At 33.9% G+C, this 20,811-nt stretch overlaps 1 protein-coding gene across 1 annotated transcript in view; it reads left to right on the top strand.

Annotated features, from left to right (window-relative positions):
* LOC133179124 (collagen alpha-5(VI) chain-like) overlaps window positions 1-20,811 on the top strand; it is a 284,568-nt gene that overhangs the window by 261,132 nt on the left and 2,625 nt on the right. The window contains exons 17-19 of the mRNA XM_061313870.1: window positions 8,005-8,189; window positions 14,001-14,183; window positions 14,701-14,828. Of these exons, the coding sequence (XP_061169854.1) occupies window positions 8,005-8,189; window positions 14,001-14,183; window positions 14,701-14,828 (496 nt within the window). The remainder of the gene's footprint in view (window positions 1-8,004; window positions 8,190-14,000; window positions 14,184-14,700; window positions 14,829-20,811) is intronic.

Here is a 20,811-nt window from a genome sequence, read left to right as displayed (position 1 = left end):
GTAATACAAACGTGTGGTGAAACAAATTATACATGTATGTAGTACTCACGGTGATACATATTTTATTATATGCATGTATAGATAAATAACATTCGGAAATGAAATATAAAATTTTAACTTAAAATTGGAGTCGCTAGGTTAACACGAAAACTCCAAGAAATACAAACTATCTGTAATTTAAATTAACATTTTATTGACAGAACAAGTATATTTCAGATTTAAAAACATGGTCAACGAAAATTCTACGTTACTATATCGATAATCACTCGCTTATGTCTTCAATATCTCTTTCATTTCGGCAATCCAAATATTGTCAGGTATGATACTAGTGTTTAGGGATGTGTCTGTAGATGCCTGCAGACCATAATACAGAGGCGACATGAGCTAACACAGCTACATACTAATCGTGCACTTGATTTGCACTGGCAGTACCAGAATTTCCTTCAAAATACCAAACGAAAAACACAATTTAGTGAAAGAAGACAAGGTAAACTTTAAGACCCTAATAACATTTTCGCAACATTCTTCATTATTTTGAAGTTGTTCAGGCCGGTACAAACGGTGAGATTTGTAGTTACTGTTTAATACAAGTATTATATTTGTATTATAATACTTTCCTGTACACACGTTTATACGTTTTATTAGATTGTTAATAGACTTTAGGGATTTCTACGTGTTTCCCTCTCTCTCTCTCTCAATAATGGAAAACGAGGTTTTGTTAGCAGTATCTGTTATCGTATTATACATTGCATTAAAACTGAAAAAAAAACATCGTAATGGAAACAGCGGCGGAACACTCGTATATGTACTTGGTGCACACAATGCATCGCTAGATGAGGTGCAAAGAGAAGACCCCAGTAGTTATAAAACTTCTTTAGAATAGATAACGCTGCATTTGAGCAACTTTTACAATTACAGTCCCTGAAACGTTCTACTTTCCCATTTTTCCGTTCGCTCACCGTTCGTTCACCGTGCGTTCACCGTTCGCTCTCCGTTCACAGTTTTGCGTTCAGCGTTCACCGTGCGCTCGCGTTCACCGTTCACAAAGCGTTCACCGTTCGCTCACTTTGCGTTCACCTTGCGTTCAGCGTTCACTTATCGTTCAGTCTTTATTGCCATTCGGAACTCCGAACTGAAAGGACTTATCTTTTTTAAGTAAGGATTTACAGGTTTTAAATTTAATAATTAACATATCGTGTTTAAAGAATCATTATTATCAGAAATACGAAAATATTTATTTCTAACACATTTTTTTTTCAAATAATACAGAAATACATGTTAGAACTAATTCTGAGGATTATAAACAGTACTGTGGATATACAGTTAATTAAATATCTTTAGAGCGAATTAAATTGATAGTGTGGATTGAAAAAAAAATTGTTTAAAACGTAATACATTATAGAATTTTTTTTACTACTTTACATGTATAAAGTCTTTAATTAGAGAGAGAGAGAAATGCCTTTATAACATGATTATCATTAATATAACCAAAGTGATTCTCCAGTAATGATATTTTTCACCGTATCTTTGTAATTTTGCCATTCGATATGATTAAGAGCCCCCCCCCCTCCCTTTCCCCTAAATCGGTTACTTAATTAGTACATGTATGTCCAGTATATTTTAATTAACATTTAAAAAGAAGTTAATGTGTTTTGTAGCACAAAAAATTCAGTCTCAAAACAAACATGCATCTAAACAAAGTCATTAAACAATAGTAATTCAAAATATACATGTGCCGGCGGTGATATTTTAAATTAGCAGGGAATATGTTTCAAATTCAAGCGGTTTAATCATTCCAAGTGTTTATTCCCAATGTATTTTATTCATTTATTATTTTTTAGAAGTGTTGGAATCAGATCTAAAAATGATAAGAAAAAATGTTTAACTTAAAACTTCTTGGAAATACTAACACTTTGCCTTCGGTGTGACGAGACGTTCACACCTGCACAGTGTCGAATGATTTGATTGACAGGTCAAGCACGTGGACTTCGTGTCAACTTGAAGCAGGAAAATAAAAACCGATTATGACTGTAAAACAAATGGATTTGTTGATAAAAATGGTTACTTTCATTGACTGATATATTTGGAAAAAAAATAAGAATTTTTATTTGATATAGGTACAAACATTTGAGGAAGTGGGGGGGGGGGCTAAAACCGAATCTCTCTCTCTCTCTCTCTCTCTCTCTCTCTCTCTCTCGTCTGTTTAATAAAAACTATGACAGCATATTACTTAAATATCAAGTTGTGAAAATTTAATATATAACAAATAATATGAATGCCTCTTTGTATCATCTTGTCCGAGTATAATCACGGCCGGGAAATGTCTACAGATACATGTATAAGTCTGCTCAATAAATCATCATAAAAAATAAAACTGACAGATCAGTATATTATTGCATTAAAATTTTAAAATACTGGCGTATTTATGCAATACGTCCACATACCTTTGTAAAATATTTTATTTTTTTTTCTCATTTTTTTTTTTTACACGGAATCGCCTTGGCACGGATATACATGTATAGATATATGGTTGTTACAACCGTTGTGATTCATTCTATAAGTCCGTAGTTTGCTCTTCTAAAATCCACATTATTTATAATGTTTTATATATCAAATAAGAATAAACATATTTATTTTACAACTAGATTACTACAGCGTTCGGTAACAATTACAATGTTTTACAGCGATAAAAATCGTGTTATTAAAAAGTTGAATTTGAACATCGTACATATCTGCAGAAAATATTGTACGAAACTTAAATTAATAATTTTACTTAATGTGCATGTATCGTCTTTCTTAGGACAGTTTTCATTGATTTGTTTATTTATTTATTATTCATTTATTTTTTAGCACTAGGCGTACATACAATAGAATAGTTTCAATGCAAGGAAGAGATCAGAGGCATTCCGAATAAATCGTTCATCTTGCGTTCACCATTCGTTCACCGTTCACTTTGCGTTCGCGTTTGCGCTCCGTTCGCGTTCTGCGTTCGCTCACCGTTCACCGTTCACACATCGTTCACCAAGTTGCGTTCAGCGTTCACACATCGTTCACTCACCGTTCGCTCTGCGTTCGTTCAGCGTTCGCTCACCGTTCAAGTGGGAAAGTAGAACGTTTCAGGGACTGTACATGTAGTTACTCCTTTTGATCTTCCCATAAATCAACGAGTTTTTCGATATTTTTACTGCCAAAGTCGACCATTATTTACCACGTGCTTTTTTTTGTTATGATAAAATTATGATGACCACAATGTGAGTACTTTTGATTGGTTGAAAAATGAAAGGTAAGTTAAGACTTGTATTAAGAAATAGCGCATTGCCGTATTCTTAATACAGTTTTATAAGATTCGAAAAATCTTAGGATTCACCGTATTAAAAGTCTATACATAGTCAGATTTTGTACTTAAATACATATCCGTGTGTACATGTACAGCCCTGAAGTCCATTGATAGACACAATGGAAGCATATCGAACAGTGGAATGTCACGTGAGTAAAGTGATTATAAGATCAAACAGGTCGAAATAGGTTGACACTCGGTGACCTGTTAATTTAGTAGCTAACCCGAGCGTAGTTTGGAGAATTTTTTAAAAAATTACATATGAGCCGCAAATTGCCCAACATTGCCCTTTAGATATGTATAAGTTTAAATCAAAATACACATTCTGTGCAAATGAGGAGAATGGACAAGTTGCGGCTCGATGTAAACAATGTCGTTGAAAACTGGTATGCATATGAATAACAATAGAAATGTGACAAAACTGCTAGACCCCTGTCGCAAAAACCAGTGTCGCTCGGCATTATTTAATATTTTTATGCGATATAATATATCAAACCCTGCTCTTAAGATATTGTTTAATAATTCTGATTCAAAAAGTTTATAAATTTCGGAAATTTATTATTGGCAAAGCACCGGGATCCAACTCTCATAGCTTAAGTGCACTGATCCTTTTGTCGTTTGTATTTCCTTCCATTTAATAATTTGGCTCACTCAAAGGATAAGGGAATAAGGGATGCAGCCTTTAACAAGGATGATTTTGGATAAATTCAAGACTTCAAATAAGGTTTCTGTTTAAGTTTGCATGGAAATCGTTCTTTTATCAACATGTTATTTGCTTTTTCAGCAGAGATTCTCTATGAATTTTAATTGCACTTGCAACGGAGTATTCATTGATAAGAATTCAATTTTTTAACATGATGATTGAGTCTTCAACTAAGGTTAAATAATTAAAAAGTAGAATATCTCTACAGGAAGCATTGTTTTAGAGTATTTGTGGATACCGACTTTGGACCTGTGGAGTCAAAATGCATACGGATGTCCAAATTTATTTTGTATACTAGTAGATAGAAAAATTGTTTATATGGAGGGGAAATGTTTGAGTGTTCCAATAACAACATATAGAAAGAGATATTTAAGAAAGCTCATACGCAACAGAAAAATTATTTTTAATGTTTGATCTTAAGCTCTCACTTTGATTAGTTTGCTAGAGCACAAAAATCTGAAAATTATAAGAAGTAAAATAATAAACTTCAGAAAACTTCAGAAAACAAAATAAATTAAAACAAAAGTACCAGAATGACCATTTTATTTTTATAATGACCCTCGAGGTTAAGACTGATCGTTAGCATTCACGTATCAACACTTTGGTCTTTTCTTGTTTGTTTTTAAATTTAATTATCATTGCAAGTTTTTTGTCATCTGTACCAAAATACATACATTTACATAAGGTACCACTGAATATGACTTGTCTTCTGTTTAATATTTTAAGGTAAATCCGGAATTGTGTATTTCAATAGCAGTTACTAATAATTACCAGCATACAGTTGCCGCAAGTTTACTACAAGGGTACTGTAACAGTAAATGGTTATGATTAACATGGTTCAATAAATTAAATAAGTCTTTACATCTTGTTCATGTTATATTCCAAGATGAAAAATTGTATTTTCTTAAAATAAACGTCAAACGCCATACATGCATAAACCTTCTGTTAAAATGTTTAAAAAAACATCTTTACGTTCAGAGAAACTGAGATAGTGTAACATTTATTGCTTACTGAATTGTTATTTACGTTCTGAGACAGTATCAAATCTATTGCTTATTGGATCTATCTGATTTACGTATTAGTTTTGCGTATGCAGCTTCAACATCGCCTAGGTTAAGTCAGATGTCACTTTTTAAGTTTTTTTAGGTCACCTGAGTCACTCAGGTGACCTATTGCTATCCGTTTTCGTCCGTCGTCGTCCGTCGTGCGTTGTGCGTCGTGTGTTAACATTTGAACATTTTCAGCTTCTTCTCTGAAACCGCTGAACCAATTTCAGCCAATTTTGGCATATAGCATCTATGTGTGAAGGGGAACAAAATTTGTGAATTTCACGGTCCCTGCCCCCCTGGGGCCTGAGATGTGGGGCTAAAACCACCAAAATTAATGCAATCTTTAAAAATCTTCTTCTTTACTCCTGGACAACAAGGGGTCAAACTGTTGGCATGATTGTAATAAGCATTGAGCCCTCTACCAAAATTGTGAAATTCATGGCCCCAGGGTCAGGGGTTCTGGTGCTAGGGCGGGGCTATATAGATCATATAGTGAAAGTACATTATTTCTTTGAAAATCTTCTTCTCTACTCCTGGGTTTATTGAAACAAATTGAATACATAGTTATGATAAGCAAGGGTGACTCTACCAAAATTGTGAAATTCATGGTCCCAGGGTCAGGGGTTCTGGTGCTAGGGCGGGGCTATATAGATCATATAGTGAAAGTGCATTATTTCTTTGAAAATCTTCTTCTCTACTCTTGGGTATTATTGAAACATATTGAATACATAGTTATGATAAGCAAGGATGACTCTACCAAAATTGTGAAATTCATGGTCCCAGGGTCAGGGGTTCTGGTGCTAGGGCAGGGCTATATAGATCATATAGTGAAAGTGCATTATTTCTTTGAAAATCTTCTTCTCTACTCCTGGGTATTATTGAAACAAATTGAACACATAGTTATGATAAGCAAGGGTGAATCTACCAGAATTGTGAAATTCAAGGCCCCGGGGTCAAGAGTTCTGATGAAAAGGTGGGGGGGGGGGGGGCTCTATTGATTATATGGTGAGAAAGCAAAATTTCTTTGAAAATCTTCTTCTCTACTCCTGGTTATTATTTAAACAAATTGAATACATAGTTATGATTAGCAAGAGTGACTGTACCAAAATTGTGAAATTCATTGCCTCAGGGTAAGGGGTTCTGGTGCTAGGGCAGGACTATATACATGTAGATCATATTGTGAAAGTGCATTATTTCTTTGAAAATCCTCTTCTCTGCCCCTGGGTATTATTTAAACAAATTAAATACATTAGTTATGATACGCAAGGATGCCTCTTCCAAAATTATGAATTTCATGGCCCCAGGATCAAGGGTTCTGGTGAAAAGGGGGGGGGGGCTACTAATTATATATTGAGAAAGCAAAATTTCCTTGAAAATCTTCTTCTCTACTCCTGGGTATTATTTAAACAAGTTAAATACATAGTTATGATAGGCTGACTCTACCAAATTTGTGAAATTCATGGCCCCAGGGTCAAGGGTTCTGATGAAAAGGGGGGGGGGGGGGAGGCTCTATTGCTTATATAATGAAAAAGCAAAATTTCTTTGAAAATCTTCTTCTCTACTCCTGGTTATTATTTAAACAAATTGAATACATTGTTATGATAAGCAAGGATGCCTCTTCCAAAATTGTTAAATTCATGGACCCAGGGACAGGGGTTCTGGTGCTAGGGTGGGGCTATATAGATCCTATAGTGAAGGTGGATTATTTCTTTGAGAATCTTCTTCTCTGCCCCTGGGTATTATTTAAATAAACTAAATACATTGTTATGATATGCAAGGATGCCTCTTCCAAAATTGTGAATTTCAGGCTCCCAGGATCAAGGGTTCTGCTGAAAGGGGGGGGGGGGCTCTATTGATTATATAGCGAAAAAGCAAAATTTCTTTGAAAATATTCTGGTTAAAAAGCAAAGAAGCTAAGTGTATAGTTATGATGAGCAAGAGTGCTTCTTCCAGAGTAGTGAATTTCATGACCCCCTGGGTCAGATGTGCTGGTGTAAGGGTGGGGCTCTTGATAATATAGTGAAAATGCATTAATTCTATTAAATAATCCTGTCTGCTCTTAGTGTTAAGCAGACAAACAAAGTGATTACTTATGATGAGCAAACTTCTGGTCCCAGGGTGAGAGGCTCTGGTGTTTCTCGGTGGGGAGGGGGGGAGCTCTATTGATAATATAGTGAGTATAGTGAATCTGTAGTAAAAATGCATTTATTTATTTCTTTAAAAATCTTCTCTGCACCTGGGCATATCAGAGGCAAAAAGAGTAAAAGTTTTAATAAGGAAGGGTATTTTTACCAGATTTTTGAACATCTGGACCATTTGTTCAAGTGTTCTGGTCCTGGGCAGGGCTCTATTAATTTGTATTCTACTGAGAGGAGTTATTCCCCTTTGCCATTTACTTTTGATAATTAATCACTGTAAATAAAGTACTTGAAAGGTTAATAGAATAGGAGAATTATGCAAGAATTGTTATTGTATAATACAAAAAGTACTTTCTTAGTTTTAATGATCAGGTAGACTTGTAAGTAGTAGATAAATAAAAATCAGACAAAAATAACTTGTCTTATGAAATGTTCATCAAAGACCAAGAGAGGCCAATGTAAGAAATTTCAACAAGGAATTAAAATATTACAGAAGCACTGATACACGTAGTTTGTTAATATACTAATGGTGAGAGTGATAAATGGGGAAGAGATTAGAACCTAATTTATGAACTGTTAATGAATACTAGACTAATTATTTTGTTGATCCTGATCACCCTATTTTTCTTGCTTTTGGGCAACAAAGGTTCACCTTTTAGTTCATTTTATACTCTATGGATTCTCTAAATTGTTGTATGATACTCAGGTGACCGTTAAGGCCCTTGGGCCTCTTGTTTCATCTTCTTATTACTATGTAATTTGGCATCTTTTTAAAAGGCGTTCCCTGGCTGATAATGATGGTGGTAATATAATCACAAACGGAGACTGCTTAGATGAGTGTGCCATTGGTTACCAGGCATACTCGGCCCAAACTTTACAGAGAGGAGACGAGTTTGATTGGAAAACGTCAGGCACCATAATAAATACAACAGCCTATGCTATTAAAGCTTGCCTTGAAGACAGTAAGAATATCCTGAATGCATTAGCTTCTTTCTTTCTTAGTTTGGTTATTATTTTCAAAATACCATACGATACCATACCAATAAATAAATGCCATGTTTGAATTTACTTTCATATTTCAGGGAACAAAACTGTTATGCATGATATTTTGTATCAGAATAATTGGTTAATTAATGTACTACTGCTAATCATCCTCAAGTTCTACAGAAAAATATAATATGTTGACGATGCGACCGTTAGGGCGAGCGCAGATACCTATTCAGTATTAACATGACGTCGTATGTAGGTTGCATTACCAAAACAAAGTCGGAACAGTGCTAAATTTAATAAAGAAAGTTTAATCCACTATTTATCTGCTAAGTATTCATTTAATCAAGGTGAGTTATTTTTTTTTCTTGGAACTTCATATTTTCTAAGTTTTTAGCTCACCTGAGCTGAAAGCTCAAGTGAGCTTTTCTGATCACATTTTGTCTGTAGTCCGTCTGTCCGTCCGTCTGTCTGTAAACTTTTCACATTTTTGACTTCTTCTCCAGAACCACTGGGCCAATTTCAACCAAACTTGCCACAAAGCATCCTTGGGTGAAGGGGATTCACATTTGTTCAAATGAAGGCCCAGGCCCTCTTTCAAGGGGAGATAATTAAGAATTAGTGAAAAATTAATAACATCTTTTTAAAATCTTCTTCTCAAGAACCACAGGGCCAGGAAAGATGAAACTCATGTGGAAGCATCCTCAGGTAGTGTAGATTCAAGTTTGTTCAAATCATGACCCCCGGGGGTGGGGCGGGGCCACAATGGAGGATCAAAGTTTTACATATAAATATATAGGAAAACCTTTAAAAATCTTCTTCTCAAGAACAGAAAAGCCATTATGAGTCGTATTTATATGGAAGCATCCTCAGGTAGTGTAGATTCAAGTTTGTTCAAATCATGACCCCCGGGGGTAGGGCGGGGCCACAATGGAGGATCAAAGTTTTACATAGAAATATAGGAAAAAACCTTTAAAAATCTTCTTCTAAAGAACAGCAAAGCCATGATGAGTCATATTTATATGGAAGCATCCTCAGATAGTGATAGATTCAAGTTTGTTATAATCATTACCTCTGGTGGTAGGGTGGGGCCACAATGGAGAATCAAAGTATTACATATAAATATATAGGCAAAATCTTTAAAAATCTTCTCAAGAACAGCAAAGCAATGATGAGTCATATTTATATGGAAGCATCCTCAGATAGTGTAGATTCAAGTTTGTTCAAATCATGACCCCTGGGGGAAGGGACGGGGCCACAATGGAGGATCAAAGTTTTACATAGAAATATATAGGAAAAATCTTTAAAATTCTTCTTCTCAAGAACAGCAAAGCCATGATGAGTCATATTTATATGGAAGCATCCTCAGATAGTGTAGATTCAAGTTTGTTCAAACCGTGACCCTGGGGGTAGGGCAGGGCCACAATGGAGGATCAAAGTTTTAAATAGAAATATATAGGAAAATATCCTCTTCTGAAGAACTGCAAAGCCATGATTAGTCATATTGATTTGATATGGAAGCATCATCAGGTAGTGTAGATTCATGTTTGTTCAAATGATGACCCCCGGGGATAGGGTGGGGCCACAATGGGGGATCAAAAATTTTACTTGGGAACATATAGGAAAATATCTTCTTCTCAAGAACTGAAAATCATGTTTAGATATGGAAGCATCCTCAGATAGTGTAAATTCAATTTTGTTCAAATGATAACCCCTAGGGGGTTATCTTCTCAAGTACAACAAAGCCATTTGTTACATTGACATGGAAGCATCATCAGGTAGTTTAAAATTCAAGCCCCCCCCCCCCCCAAGTAATCTTTTCAATACTGAACTGATTTGTGCTTTTGCCTAGCCAATGTGCTCAGGTGAGCGATGTGGCCCATGGGCCTCTTGTTGCAAAATGTGAACGAGATATGTTTCAGTGTTATGTAATATTGAAAGTTTTTTAAAAAATATATTTAGAGCAATAAAGCCAATAAAGCGGGGGGAGGGGGTGCTAGAAAGGCTGGAAACTTTATTCATAAATATCGTCTGAAGTACGTATAATCCTTCCATATTTATATAGCAGTTTCAGAAACAAATGAAAGCAATTCTGGTGAATACAAACCAACTCTTCATTCAGAAAATCAATTCAATTTTGCTATACATTGCTTATTCTGTGGGAAGATGACAAAGAGGGATAAGAAACATGCAGTTGACATTTATTGTGTTTAATCACTCAGACTGGTTTTTTAAGGCTAGCATCATTCAAACGTGCAATGAATGAAATGACAAATGGTCTATTGAACTCAAAGATCTCATTAAATCAGTTTATGACTTAAATGCTACTGATGCACTTTTAACTGTTAAGGCCAGCATTTTTTTTTTTAGGTTTACGAACACCAGAATTATAAAGTTCCGTAGGAGGAGGAAAAAAAATTTTTTTTAGATAAATTATCGACTTCTGTACATTCATATGTGCTTCTTCTTTTTTTTCTTTGGTGCTCTCATAACAGGTTCCATGCCACTGGCCACACGATGGTTAAAAATAGGACAAATAGAAGAACCTTAAATTGTTAATTTCATTGTCTGCCAGTTGGGACCAGTGATATAAATTTTGAGATGCTGGTCAAAATACTAAAATTAATAAAAAAATCAAATTTCTTCACTATTCAATATATCTTCATTTTTTAAAATGCTAAGTGAATGTGTAGAAATTGTTCTAAAAATATGCTTGAGAGCTCAATTTAATATTCCTATCCTAAAACACACAGAGAGTATTTGGGAGGAAGTCAAAAAAATTTCAACTAAGTGTTATATATATTTTCTGGCTGCCACGTTCATAAACAATACTATGTGCCTGTATACATTTGTATATATAATTCTTTTCTTTAATAGTTGAATCATTTAATTTTTTAAGGCTATTGATTATTTCTTCCAAAATTGGACTTCATTTCTTCCATAGTGTTATTTAGGCTTGGGGTAATTCTAAATGTAATGGTAATGCACTGCAATGCATTACTTGAACTCGAAGTAATGCTAGTAATGTGTAATGCCAAAAAATTTGCATTACATGTAATGGTAATGTGATGCATTACTTTCTCAAATCCAGAGAAATGCTCGCATTACATAGCATTACAAAACATTATTTTGTATATACAGGGTGTCCCAAAATATGTGATACCATTTGAAATACCTGCGACAAACACATCCATTGGCTAATTTCTTTGATATATGTCTCTTAAAATATATGAATAAGTACAATTTTTTAGCAACAAAATATTCCAAAAAAAAAAAAAAAAAAAAAAAATTCTCACACTTACGAAATTTCAATTTATCAAATTTACATCAATTTTTGCAAAAAAAAAAAACAAAAACAAAAAAAAAAAACAAAAACAAAAAAAACCTACAATTTCAATCAAAATGGGTCATCAAAAGAGCTAGATACCCTCATTTTGAAACTGTAATTATCAATTTTAGTCTTAGGTTCCTGCTGCTAAACCCAAACCAGAATCCTTAAAAAACACACATGAAAGGTTCACCTCTGTTGAAAATCTTGAAGTTACTACCGAGACAGGCACTGTTGTCTCAAGTTAAGGAACTTTGAGATATGTCTAGACATTATCATTACACAGATAGAACGTCATTTAGAGGGCATCATTTAAAAACCATAGCATTTTTCAAAGTGAACTCATTTTGTTGTTTTCGTTTTAATGACTGTCAAATTAGGTGAATAAAATTGGACAGTATATGCAATGTTTAAAATGCATTTTTTGCAATCCAATATTCATTACATTAGGTTTTGCAGATTCTTGAAATAGTATCTTATATTCTGGGACACCCTGTACCTATTTTAAAAAAATAAGAATGGACATGGCAACTGTTGTTTTTTTCAAATGATAGAAATGAATGAAAAAAAGTTAACCTATTTAAATAAAGTCTCTGTATCTATTTAAATACACTTTATATTCAGTTGAAAGTACAATTACCATACATTTAATTTTCATATTTATTACAGATAATATTTAATTTCAAAGAATATTTAAAAGAGTTTAGCAAAAAATTCCTTTAAAAAATGATTCTGATATGAGGTACAATGTACTCTGTAAACTGATAATTGCGACCTTTTCTATAGAGTGTCATCAAAACAAAATGCCCACTAGGGTTAGGTAACAATTAAAACAAAATATTGTTTAGAGAAGTGCCCAAAAACCAGTCTCTTTCCCCTGGCTGTGTTTATGAAAAATTAATTGAGCTGGTCTAGCTTGAGCTTACCATGACAATTCCATTGCACCAAAAGGAATAGAAGTCAGGCATTCTACTTTTAGCAGAGTAAATTGTACACACTGTCCAACGTTTTTTACAAGTCTGTCTATGCATTAATATTTTTTCATGAGGTACCAGATCCAAACAATCTATTTCTTATTAATTTAGATAGTTTTGGGAAGCTAGGGGTTTAAGTTCCCCAAAAATTAAATTGCTTTATGACATCAATATAGTTACACAAATGTGAATATTGTACGTTTTTTTTTTTCTTATTGGCAATTGAAAAATTTGAACTTCTTATGAATAAAAAAAATATGTAAGTTATTTACAGTGTAATAAAAATAGGTACTTGAAATCAAATTTGAATTAACATTCATCAAGTTAAAAATAGTTGCACATGTTTTGTATTTCTATTTTTTGAAAAACCCCAAAAGTAATGGTAATGGTAATGCATTACTTTACTAAAGTAATGGTAATGTAATGCATTACTTTAACAAATTAAAGTAATGGTAATGGTAATTTAATGCCCAATTTCTTGAAGTAATGGTAATGTAATGCATTACTTTACAATGTAATTCGCCCCAAGCCTGGTGTTATTCATTACATCCGATGCATAAGCAATTCTTTTCTAAAGAATGTTGGTTCGACTGTAAGCTATAGCAGAGACCTAAACAATGTCTCTGACTATAGCTACCATGGGCAGTTTTTGAACTGTTTTGAACTGTTGAACTCGTTTACATGTAGATACTTTTGAATATGGATACAAAATTATCTCACTACCATGCCATTGTGCAACAAAGTCGTCAGCTGCATTTTAATTGTCCTCTGAACAGGTGAAAACATTTTGAATGTTACGCCCATGGATAAATTTCTCACTAAACCAAGGCTATTATGCTGCTATGGCCTATGCAGATCTACCTTCATTTACCCGTCATGTTTCCATGGTTATCGTAAACCGGAAGTACGACCTCGTAAATTCAAAATCTCGATCTCGACTTAAATTCGACATCGGAGAGAAAAATACCATTTTTCTCAATTCTATTTTTTTCCTGAAAATTCAAAAACTTGAGCGGTGGGTTTGTAAATCTAAAAATAAAAAAAATGCTGATCTAATGGAGATAATCTAATAGACTGATAAAAAAACTAAATTTCAAAACTGTTGCAATTAGTTCCATTTCTTCACTCATATTTAGACGCCACCACCTACCGGTGGAGGGCTGCACATTCAGTCCTGTACTTGGCACTTACGGCCTTTTAGCAGTGAGGGATCTTTAACGTGCCATCACCTACTGCGACACGGGACCTCGGTTTATACGGTCTCAGCCGAAGGACCGGTTTCCACGTCCCGCAGTTGGATTAGAACCCGCAACGTAACGATCAACTCCTTACTCCGCGACTTAAGAGGAAACGCTCTAACCAAGGCGCCACCCGGGCGACGACTATGTAGTAGTAAAAATGGTTAAGTTCAATGTTCTCCCTTTTTGTTTCCATAAAAAAATTTAACTCTTCCTTTTGTAACATTTTTTAAAAATTTTTTCCAGATACAATCATATCCTTTACCAACACAAATCAATCGGCAGAAATACCGGACCACTTACCCCCGGGTTCCTTTGTGATGATGTTGGAAGTGGGAGGGGCAGATTACGCTGAAAACGTAACATACACCGTCATGCAACATCCTTCTTCTCCTTCCTCTGCCGCATATTTCGTTGTAGATGAAATAGGTACCATTACTTCAATATCATACTGCATGACATAATCCTATATACATGTAAGAGGAAAATTTGTAGAAATGTCAGTTCCAGTTGTTTCATAAGCTTTGATGAATATACCAGATGAGATACTTGGGTTTTTTAAAGTGGCAGGTTTGAAAAATTCATGCAATTTTTTGTAATTTGAAAAAGTATTCGTGTCAAATGTACTTTTTGAATGTAAAACATTGAAAAGGTCCTGCTAAGAAAATACAATGAATGTTTCTTCATATAGAATGATAATTTCACTATCAGTTAAAATGTCTCTAATATTAAACATTCTTTTGTTCTAAACATTAATCAGTTAAACAGATGATCCTACGGCCTTTTTTTCATTTGACCTTAATGTACTTGATGGAGTCGCTGTTTTCGATAGAGTAATGTAAATTGTCATTTTTGGCTGCAGAGATATACAATGAATTTGCAAAAAGCATTGAAAAAAATGGAAAGAGAAAACAGGCAAATAGTAAGACTATTTTTTTTATTTCAGCACAAGTAACGGTAGCCAAAAAGATGCACAGAGCTACCATTGTCAAGGACTATCTATTACTGGTAGAAGCAAAGGATGCGTGTAATACTAGCGCCACAGTGACCCTTTCCATAGAATCACAAAATATGGTAATTCTGTCTTTATTTTCTTTAACATGATTCTTCTAAAATTAATGTTACCCTCTCTTAAAAGGACATTGTAGAACCTTATTGTTCAGTCGAAAGAGTTTCCTAATTATTGAAAAAAGTACGTATAAGAAATGATTTTTATTTCTCCTTTATGAAAATTAAAGTAGTTCCATTATGTTTCATGATGTACAAAACAATCTTTAATTATAAATCAAAATTACACAATTGGGTTACAAGTTCCATCTAGACTCCTATGGCACAATGCTCACATGAGTACTGTAAACCAACTTTTATTCCCGTGCAAGAAATATTCGCGAACCATTTATTTTGCTTTGTATTTGTAGTCGCAAAAATTAATCGTCGCGGATTGATATCAAACTGACGAATCATGAATAAAAGTTGACGCGAAGAATAGTTGTTTTACAGTATGTGCTTCGATCAGAGACAAGTAGTATGTTGTGTTTAGTCTCGCTTCTTCGCCAAAACTCTCTTTATGTCAAGTACGAGGGTTGTCCCAGAAAAACGCGATTTTTTTTTAAAGAATTTCATAAACTACCTGACCAATATTTTTGGCACAATGTTGGGAAATGATATTTTCATCATTTTAGCTAAATAATATAAGGTTGTAATGTTATATGCATTTAGAAATAGTATTTATAGGTTGTTTAATATCGATGGTCGGTGCATGGCAATTTCTTGACTTTCTAAAAATGCTCTGACAGTGATGTTTTCTTTTATTATCCGGCTATATGGAAATATAATGTGACCAAAATTACATCCATAGAAACTGAATGATCTAGAGTACTCGTATGTAAAAAAAAATCAATACTCTGACATTATAAATAAGAAAAATGTGACGTTATATGCACAAACACTATTAGTTAGATATTGTCAAAAATGGCGACGTCGGGCGATAATGCGGCGCACCAAATTATCACTCAGTACTGTGTGGAGCGGGATATGGCCCCTGTTCATACGGGAAGAGCTGGGAACCATGGAACGACACAAACACATGTATCGGTGACAGGTTTATACATGGTAAAAGAGGTTCAAAGATGGACTACTTATCCTATGGAAGAAGCGTTTAGTAGACCTACAACAGTCTAGAACTGGACGTCATATAAGTGGAGATCGCCGTTAACTGTGCGAGCAGTTAGATTTATGACTGAGATATTGTCTATTAAAAGAATTTAATTCCTTGATTTAGTCTTAACTGTCGCATGTGTGAAATGGATAACTTGATATCTAAAAGAAAATCAAATGCAGTAACAAATTTAAGCTTCGAATAAATTTTTAAAGATGCACGTTTCCTGAACAAATTCAAAAATTTCACGAGCTACATGTACGTTTTGACATAGTCGGTGTTGCGCCGACAGTTATGTTGAATGATTCGTTGATCAAGGATAAAAATGTTATTCATAGAGATATTTTATTGAAAGAGCTAAATCCACGAAGGGGCTAAATCGGCCTATTTTTTCAAGAAAATTAAACTTAGAGGAAGAAAAAAAAAATTAACGATAGAAATATTATCCTTGGGTATCAAAACTTAAATAGTATATGCCAATTTTTTTTATTTGATGACGTCATATTTGTACAGAAAACGTCTAAACACGTGCACTTTGCTTGTTTTTATCAAAATAAAGCATTTTTTTCGTCTTTGGTTCAAATTTTTGCTGTGGCCACAACCTTCGAACAAAATAAAATTTATAACATTGAAAAGAGGATTAAAATATGAATAAATAAAGTATATTTTTATTTTGTTCGAGGGGTGTGGCCACATCGAAATTAATGCTTTTCGTTCGATTCACACAGTGAAAATAACGGGGATTACCCTACATTAATAGAAAAGAAAATTATTCTATATTGTTTTTGTAAATATCAAAAAGTTTTGAAATGCGATTGTTATATTTATTATAAGTTATTTTGTGTTGTGGTGCAAAAAAGTTCGAAAAACTCTCGCTAGGCATGACTGCATAGATGCAATAATGTCGACATTTTGTGTACTAGGCCTACGTGCCTCAGTCCTGACCCAAGACTTTTCCTTCGAGTGGCTGATCTATATTTTACTCATCATTATACTGAAATGTTAAAAAAAAAATAATAATGTGTACTCTTTTCCTCTGCCTATTTATTTATGCTTTGAATTTGTTTTCCAACTCCCGGCTCCTCGTCACCATGGTCACTATGTAATCAAAGGGAGATCACCCGAGAAACATGTAGGCTACATCTTTATTTTCTCCTGAGTGGCCGTGTCGGAATAGCCTAGAATATTAAACAAATTACATCGGATGCAACTACCAAGACGTATTTGATTGTTTTGCCACCTTACAAAACATAAATGTCGTGAAGTCTGTATCGACAGCATGTACAAATGGTTAATGTTACGCAGTAGAGTCTATCATAACTACATGTACATGTATTATAATTATAAACCATACCCATGATACCCAACATGCGTTTCAGAAATTGCCAGTGGCATTTTAAGACAAAAGATTAATTAATATTTATTAGTGAAAACCTTTACTGATCCGAGACCTCTTAACATAAATTATGTTACGAAGTACTGAACCTAGAAAATTCGAGTTGACAAATCAAATAAACAATAGATTGATTTTACAGATCGCGTGTAATTTTTGTGATAGGCCTCTATAAGAAAAATGTCCTACATTGTATAAACGAATAACTTACTACCAAGGCAGTGACAAGTCTTTTAGGTTTTAAGTAATTTCAGTATCGCATGCATGCTGTGACCTAGCCAACACATGAAAAAATGTCAAAGGGAGGCTACTTGCTATCTCTTTCTATTTTGAGTTACTCCGCTTAAATGTAACAGGCCCAAGGGAGAGAGGGCAACCAAGATTAGTAAGCATGTTTATACATGTAGTAGTGTAAATTCATAAAGGGGGGATTCGAACATTGATATAAAATAAGAAGCAAAAAAATAAAAAAAGAAAAAGAAAAGAAAACTGTTACATTTACAAAAAATAAAGAAAAGAAAAGACAGGGGTTATTGGGGGAGGGGGTTTCGGGATTCTCACCCTCACTCATTAAATACGTGGAACAGTTCGACCAATTACTGCTGCTATTTTAACAAGAAAGTAGTAAAGTGAATAAATAACAATGCCAATTATATTAGTCCTTGAACGTATATATATATATAGTATATATATAGTATAAAAAATAAATTCAATAGCAGTTTTTATTTTTTTTTCAATCTCCTTGATAAAAATTTATTTAAAAAACGATTGATTTTTCGTGACTCAGTCATTGCATAAATTTATTATAGATCCCAGGCCCGTAGGTAGCAATTTCAGTTAGGGGGGAGGGGGAGGCACATCCATACATTTTCAGTTGGGGACACTATCAAATACCAAAATTCCTTGACAAGCCAAAAAAAGGGGGGGGGGCATCAGACGTTTTTATTGACGGGACACAAGCATATAGTAGCTTTGTTTTATATAGTATTCTATATATCGGCAAAATTATTGGGGGGGGGGGGGGCATGGCCCCCCCCCCCGGTTCCTACGGCCATGTATCCTTAATGTATTATTGTTATTATTAACGGATATAACTGCTACCGGTAATTTTGCTTGTCTATCATATGTGTTTTTTTGAAAGGACGTCTATATAGAATATACCTTCATAGATCGGGCATTTGAACATGGTATTGGGGGGGGGGGGGGGGGTATGGGGGTGGTAATATGTCGTTCGACATGTGGTCTATAATTTTTTTTTCGACGGTCTGTAATGATAGCCATTTACTACTGCCAGTAGCTGTTTTTCGTATATTTTTGTTTAATTACAAATAGAACGATCCGAAAACGTCCAAGTTAAATATGTATATATATTATGATTATTTTATCGTCTTCTGTACTCATTATCGCCTATCTATTTGTAGTTGTGTTAGAAATTGTACATGGAGAAACGGAACGTTATTTTAAATATATGAAAATTATGAGTAAAATGTTAAAACTGGTTTTGAACTATATGAAAGTCCTAGATGTTGGTATGTTTCAATGTAATTTTCACTTCTCACCAGATAATCATTACTTTATGATTTTATTAAAAGGGTTTATAATACGTACTCCACAACATGGGAGTGTGTAAGATATGATAATATGATAACAAAACGATTAGTTATCAATAATTCATTTGATCGTTTTTATCATCTGAAATCTCTTTTCACATCTATTGTGGGTATATAAAAAAAGTTTCTCTTTGATGATATAACATAGTTATCATAATTAGTGAACCTTATTTCGATTAAGTGATTTACATTGTGTAAAGTGGTATATGTGCCATTTCCGTTTATCTTTTTGTTTTTTTTTTTAACTTCAGGATTCGTTTTGAAATTCAAATACTTTGGAAATCTTGTGTTTTGGTTGGAAAATAATTTTTTTGCGGCCGATTTGATACTTTGCATCACTCATGTTTAAAAGTCTGTAGTGGCTTCTTTCCTGACAATCTGTGGTGCGCAGGATTGTCGTAAAACGTCACTATTTTACGTGTATTACATGTATGAACTACAATTTCATTTCAAATGTCCGGGAAATGCCATAATTTTCGGAAGTGCAACGAAATTTTCAAAAAGACAATAAAATAGATGGTAACTTCAAACGTATTCATTTTTAATGCAACTTTTCATTTTAATTTTATGTTTTCGTTATTAAAGAGTACTCGTGTGTTTTCTGAAAAAAAAAAACCGTATATTTTTTGTTTGTACACCGTATGACCATACAATAACACATTTAAGAATGATAAAATCCTTATCCATGGCTACTATAGTATATATTTTACTACATTAATTTAGTTTTACTCAAATATGACGGATTAACATTTTGTGTTTGTTTTAAACTTAACGTTTCTCTTATTTTTATCTAAAACGTGTTACATGTATCAACGATTATACCAGACAACAGTCAACTTGTATAAAACAAATATTTGGCATTTCTTTAGAGTACAAATAGCTTTAATTAAAAAATAAACCAAAACTTTTCAGAACTTTTTGAAAAATTCATAGTAAAATTTTACAAAATATTAAAGAAGAGCCTATATTGGTTATTTTTATTCCATTAACGTACATATGTTACTGTCTTATACAGAATGTCAACGTCACGACGTTAAAGTATGTATCGTCAACGTAATGACGTGATAGTATTAATAAGGAAAACAATACCAAAGTTAAACGAATGTAAAAAGAAAACCAGAAAAGATATTGTTAAAAAATAAATTGTTTTACAGCATACAAATCTTAGAGTTTTATTTGAGAAAGTTTCATTTATTTTGATGACTGGGCCGATTTAGCCCCTTCGTGGATTTAGCTCTTTCTGCGAATTAAGTAAAAAAACAAGATGTGTTTGTGAAACACTGATGCCCCCGTATGGCAACTTTTTAGCAAAGGTTAAACTTTCTCAAATGCAAATCAAATATGTTGGTACCCAAAGTAAGGTCTTGTCTCGAGGAATAAACCTGTGAAATGTGAAAGCCCTAGCAGCAAACATTGAATAGATATGGAAAAGGTTAAAGTTTTTTTCAAAAGTAGTCAAACATCAAGGTCAAAGTCAAAATTAATGGTGCCCAAGGAAAGGCCTTCTCCCAAGAAATACACAGGTGAAATATGAAAGCCGAAGCACCGATCGTTCAAAAATTATGACCAAGGTTAAAGTTTTCCAAAAGTAGGTCAAACTCCAAGGTCAAAAGGGTCAAAGTTGTTGGTATTCAACAAAAGTTTTGTCACAAGGATTACACATGTGAAATATGAAAGCCCTAGCACTAATTGTTCGAAAGTTATGGCCAAGGTTAAAGTTTTACAAAAGTAGGTCAAACTCCAAGGTCAAGGTCTAAAGGTCAAAGTTGTTGGTATACAAAGAAAGGTCTTGTCACAAGGATTACACATGTGAAGTATGAAAGCCTTAGCACCAACCGTTCAAAACGTATGGCCAAGGTTAAAGTTTTACAAAAGTAGGTCAAACTCCTAGGTCAA

The sequence above is a fragment of the Saccostrea echinata genome, unplaced genomic scaffold (assembly GCF_033153115.1).
Source record: "Saccostrea echinata isolate AGI-Se365-2 ecotype Australia unplaced genomic scaffold, CSIRO_AGI_Sech_v1 ptg000004l, whole genome shotgun sequence".
Taxonomy (NCBI): Eukaryota; Metazoa; Mollusca; class Bivalvia; order Ostreida; family Ostreidae; genus Saccostrea; species Saccostrea echinata.
Note: the sequence above shows the minus strand (reverse complement) of the source record. Positions and strands in the feature narration are given on the sequence as shown.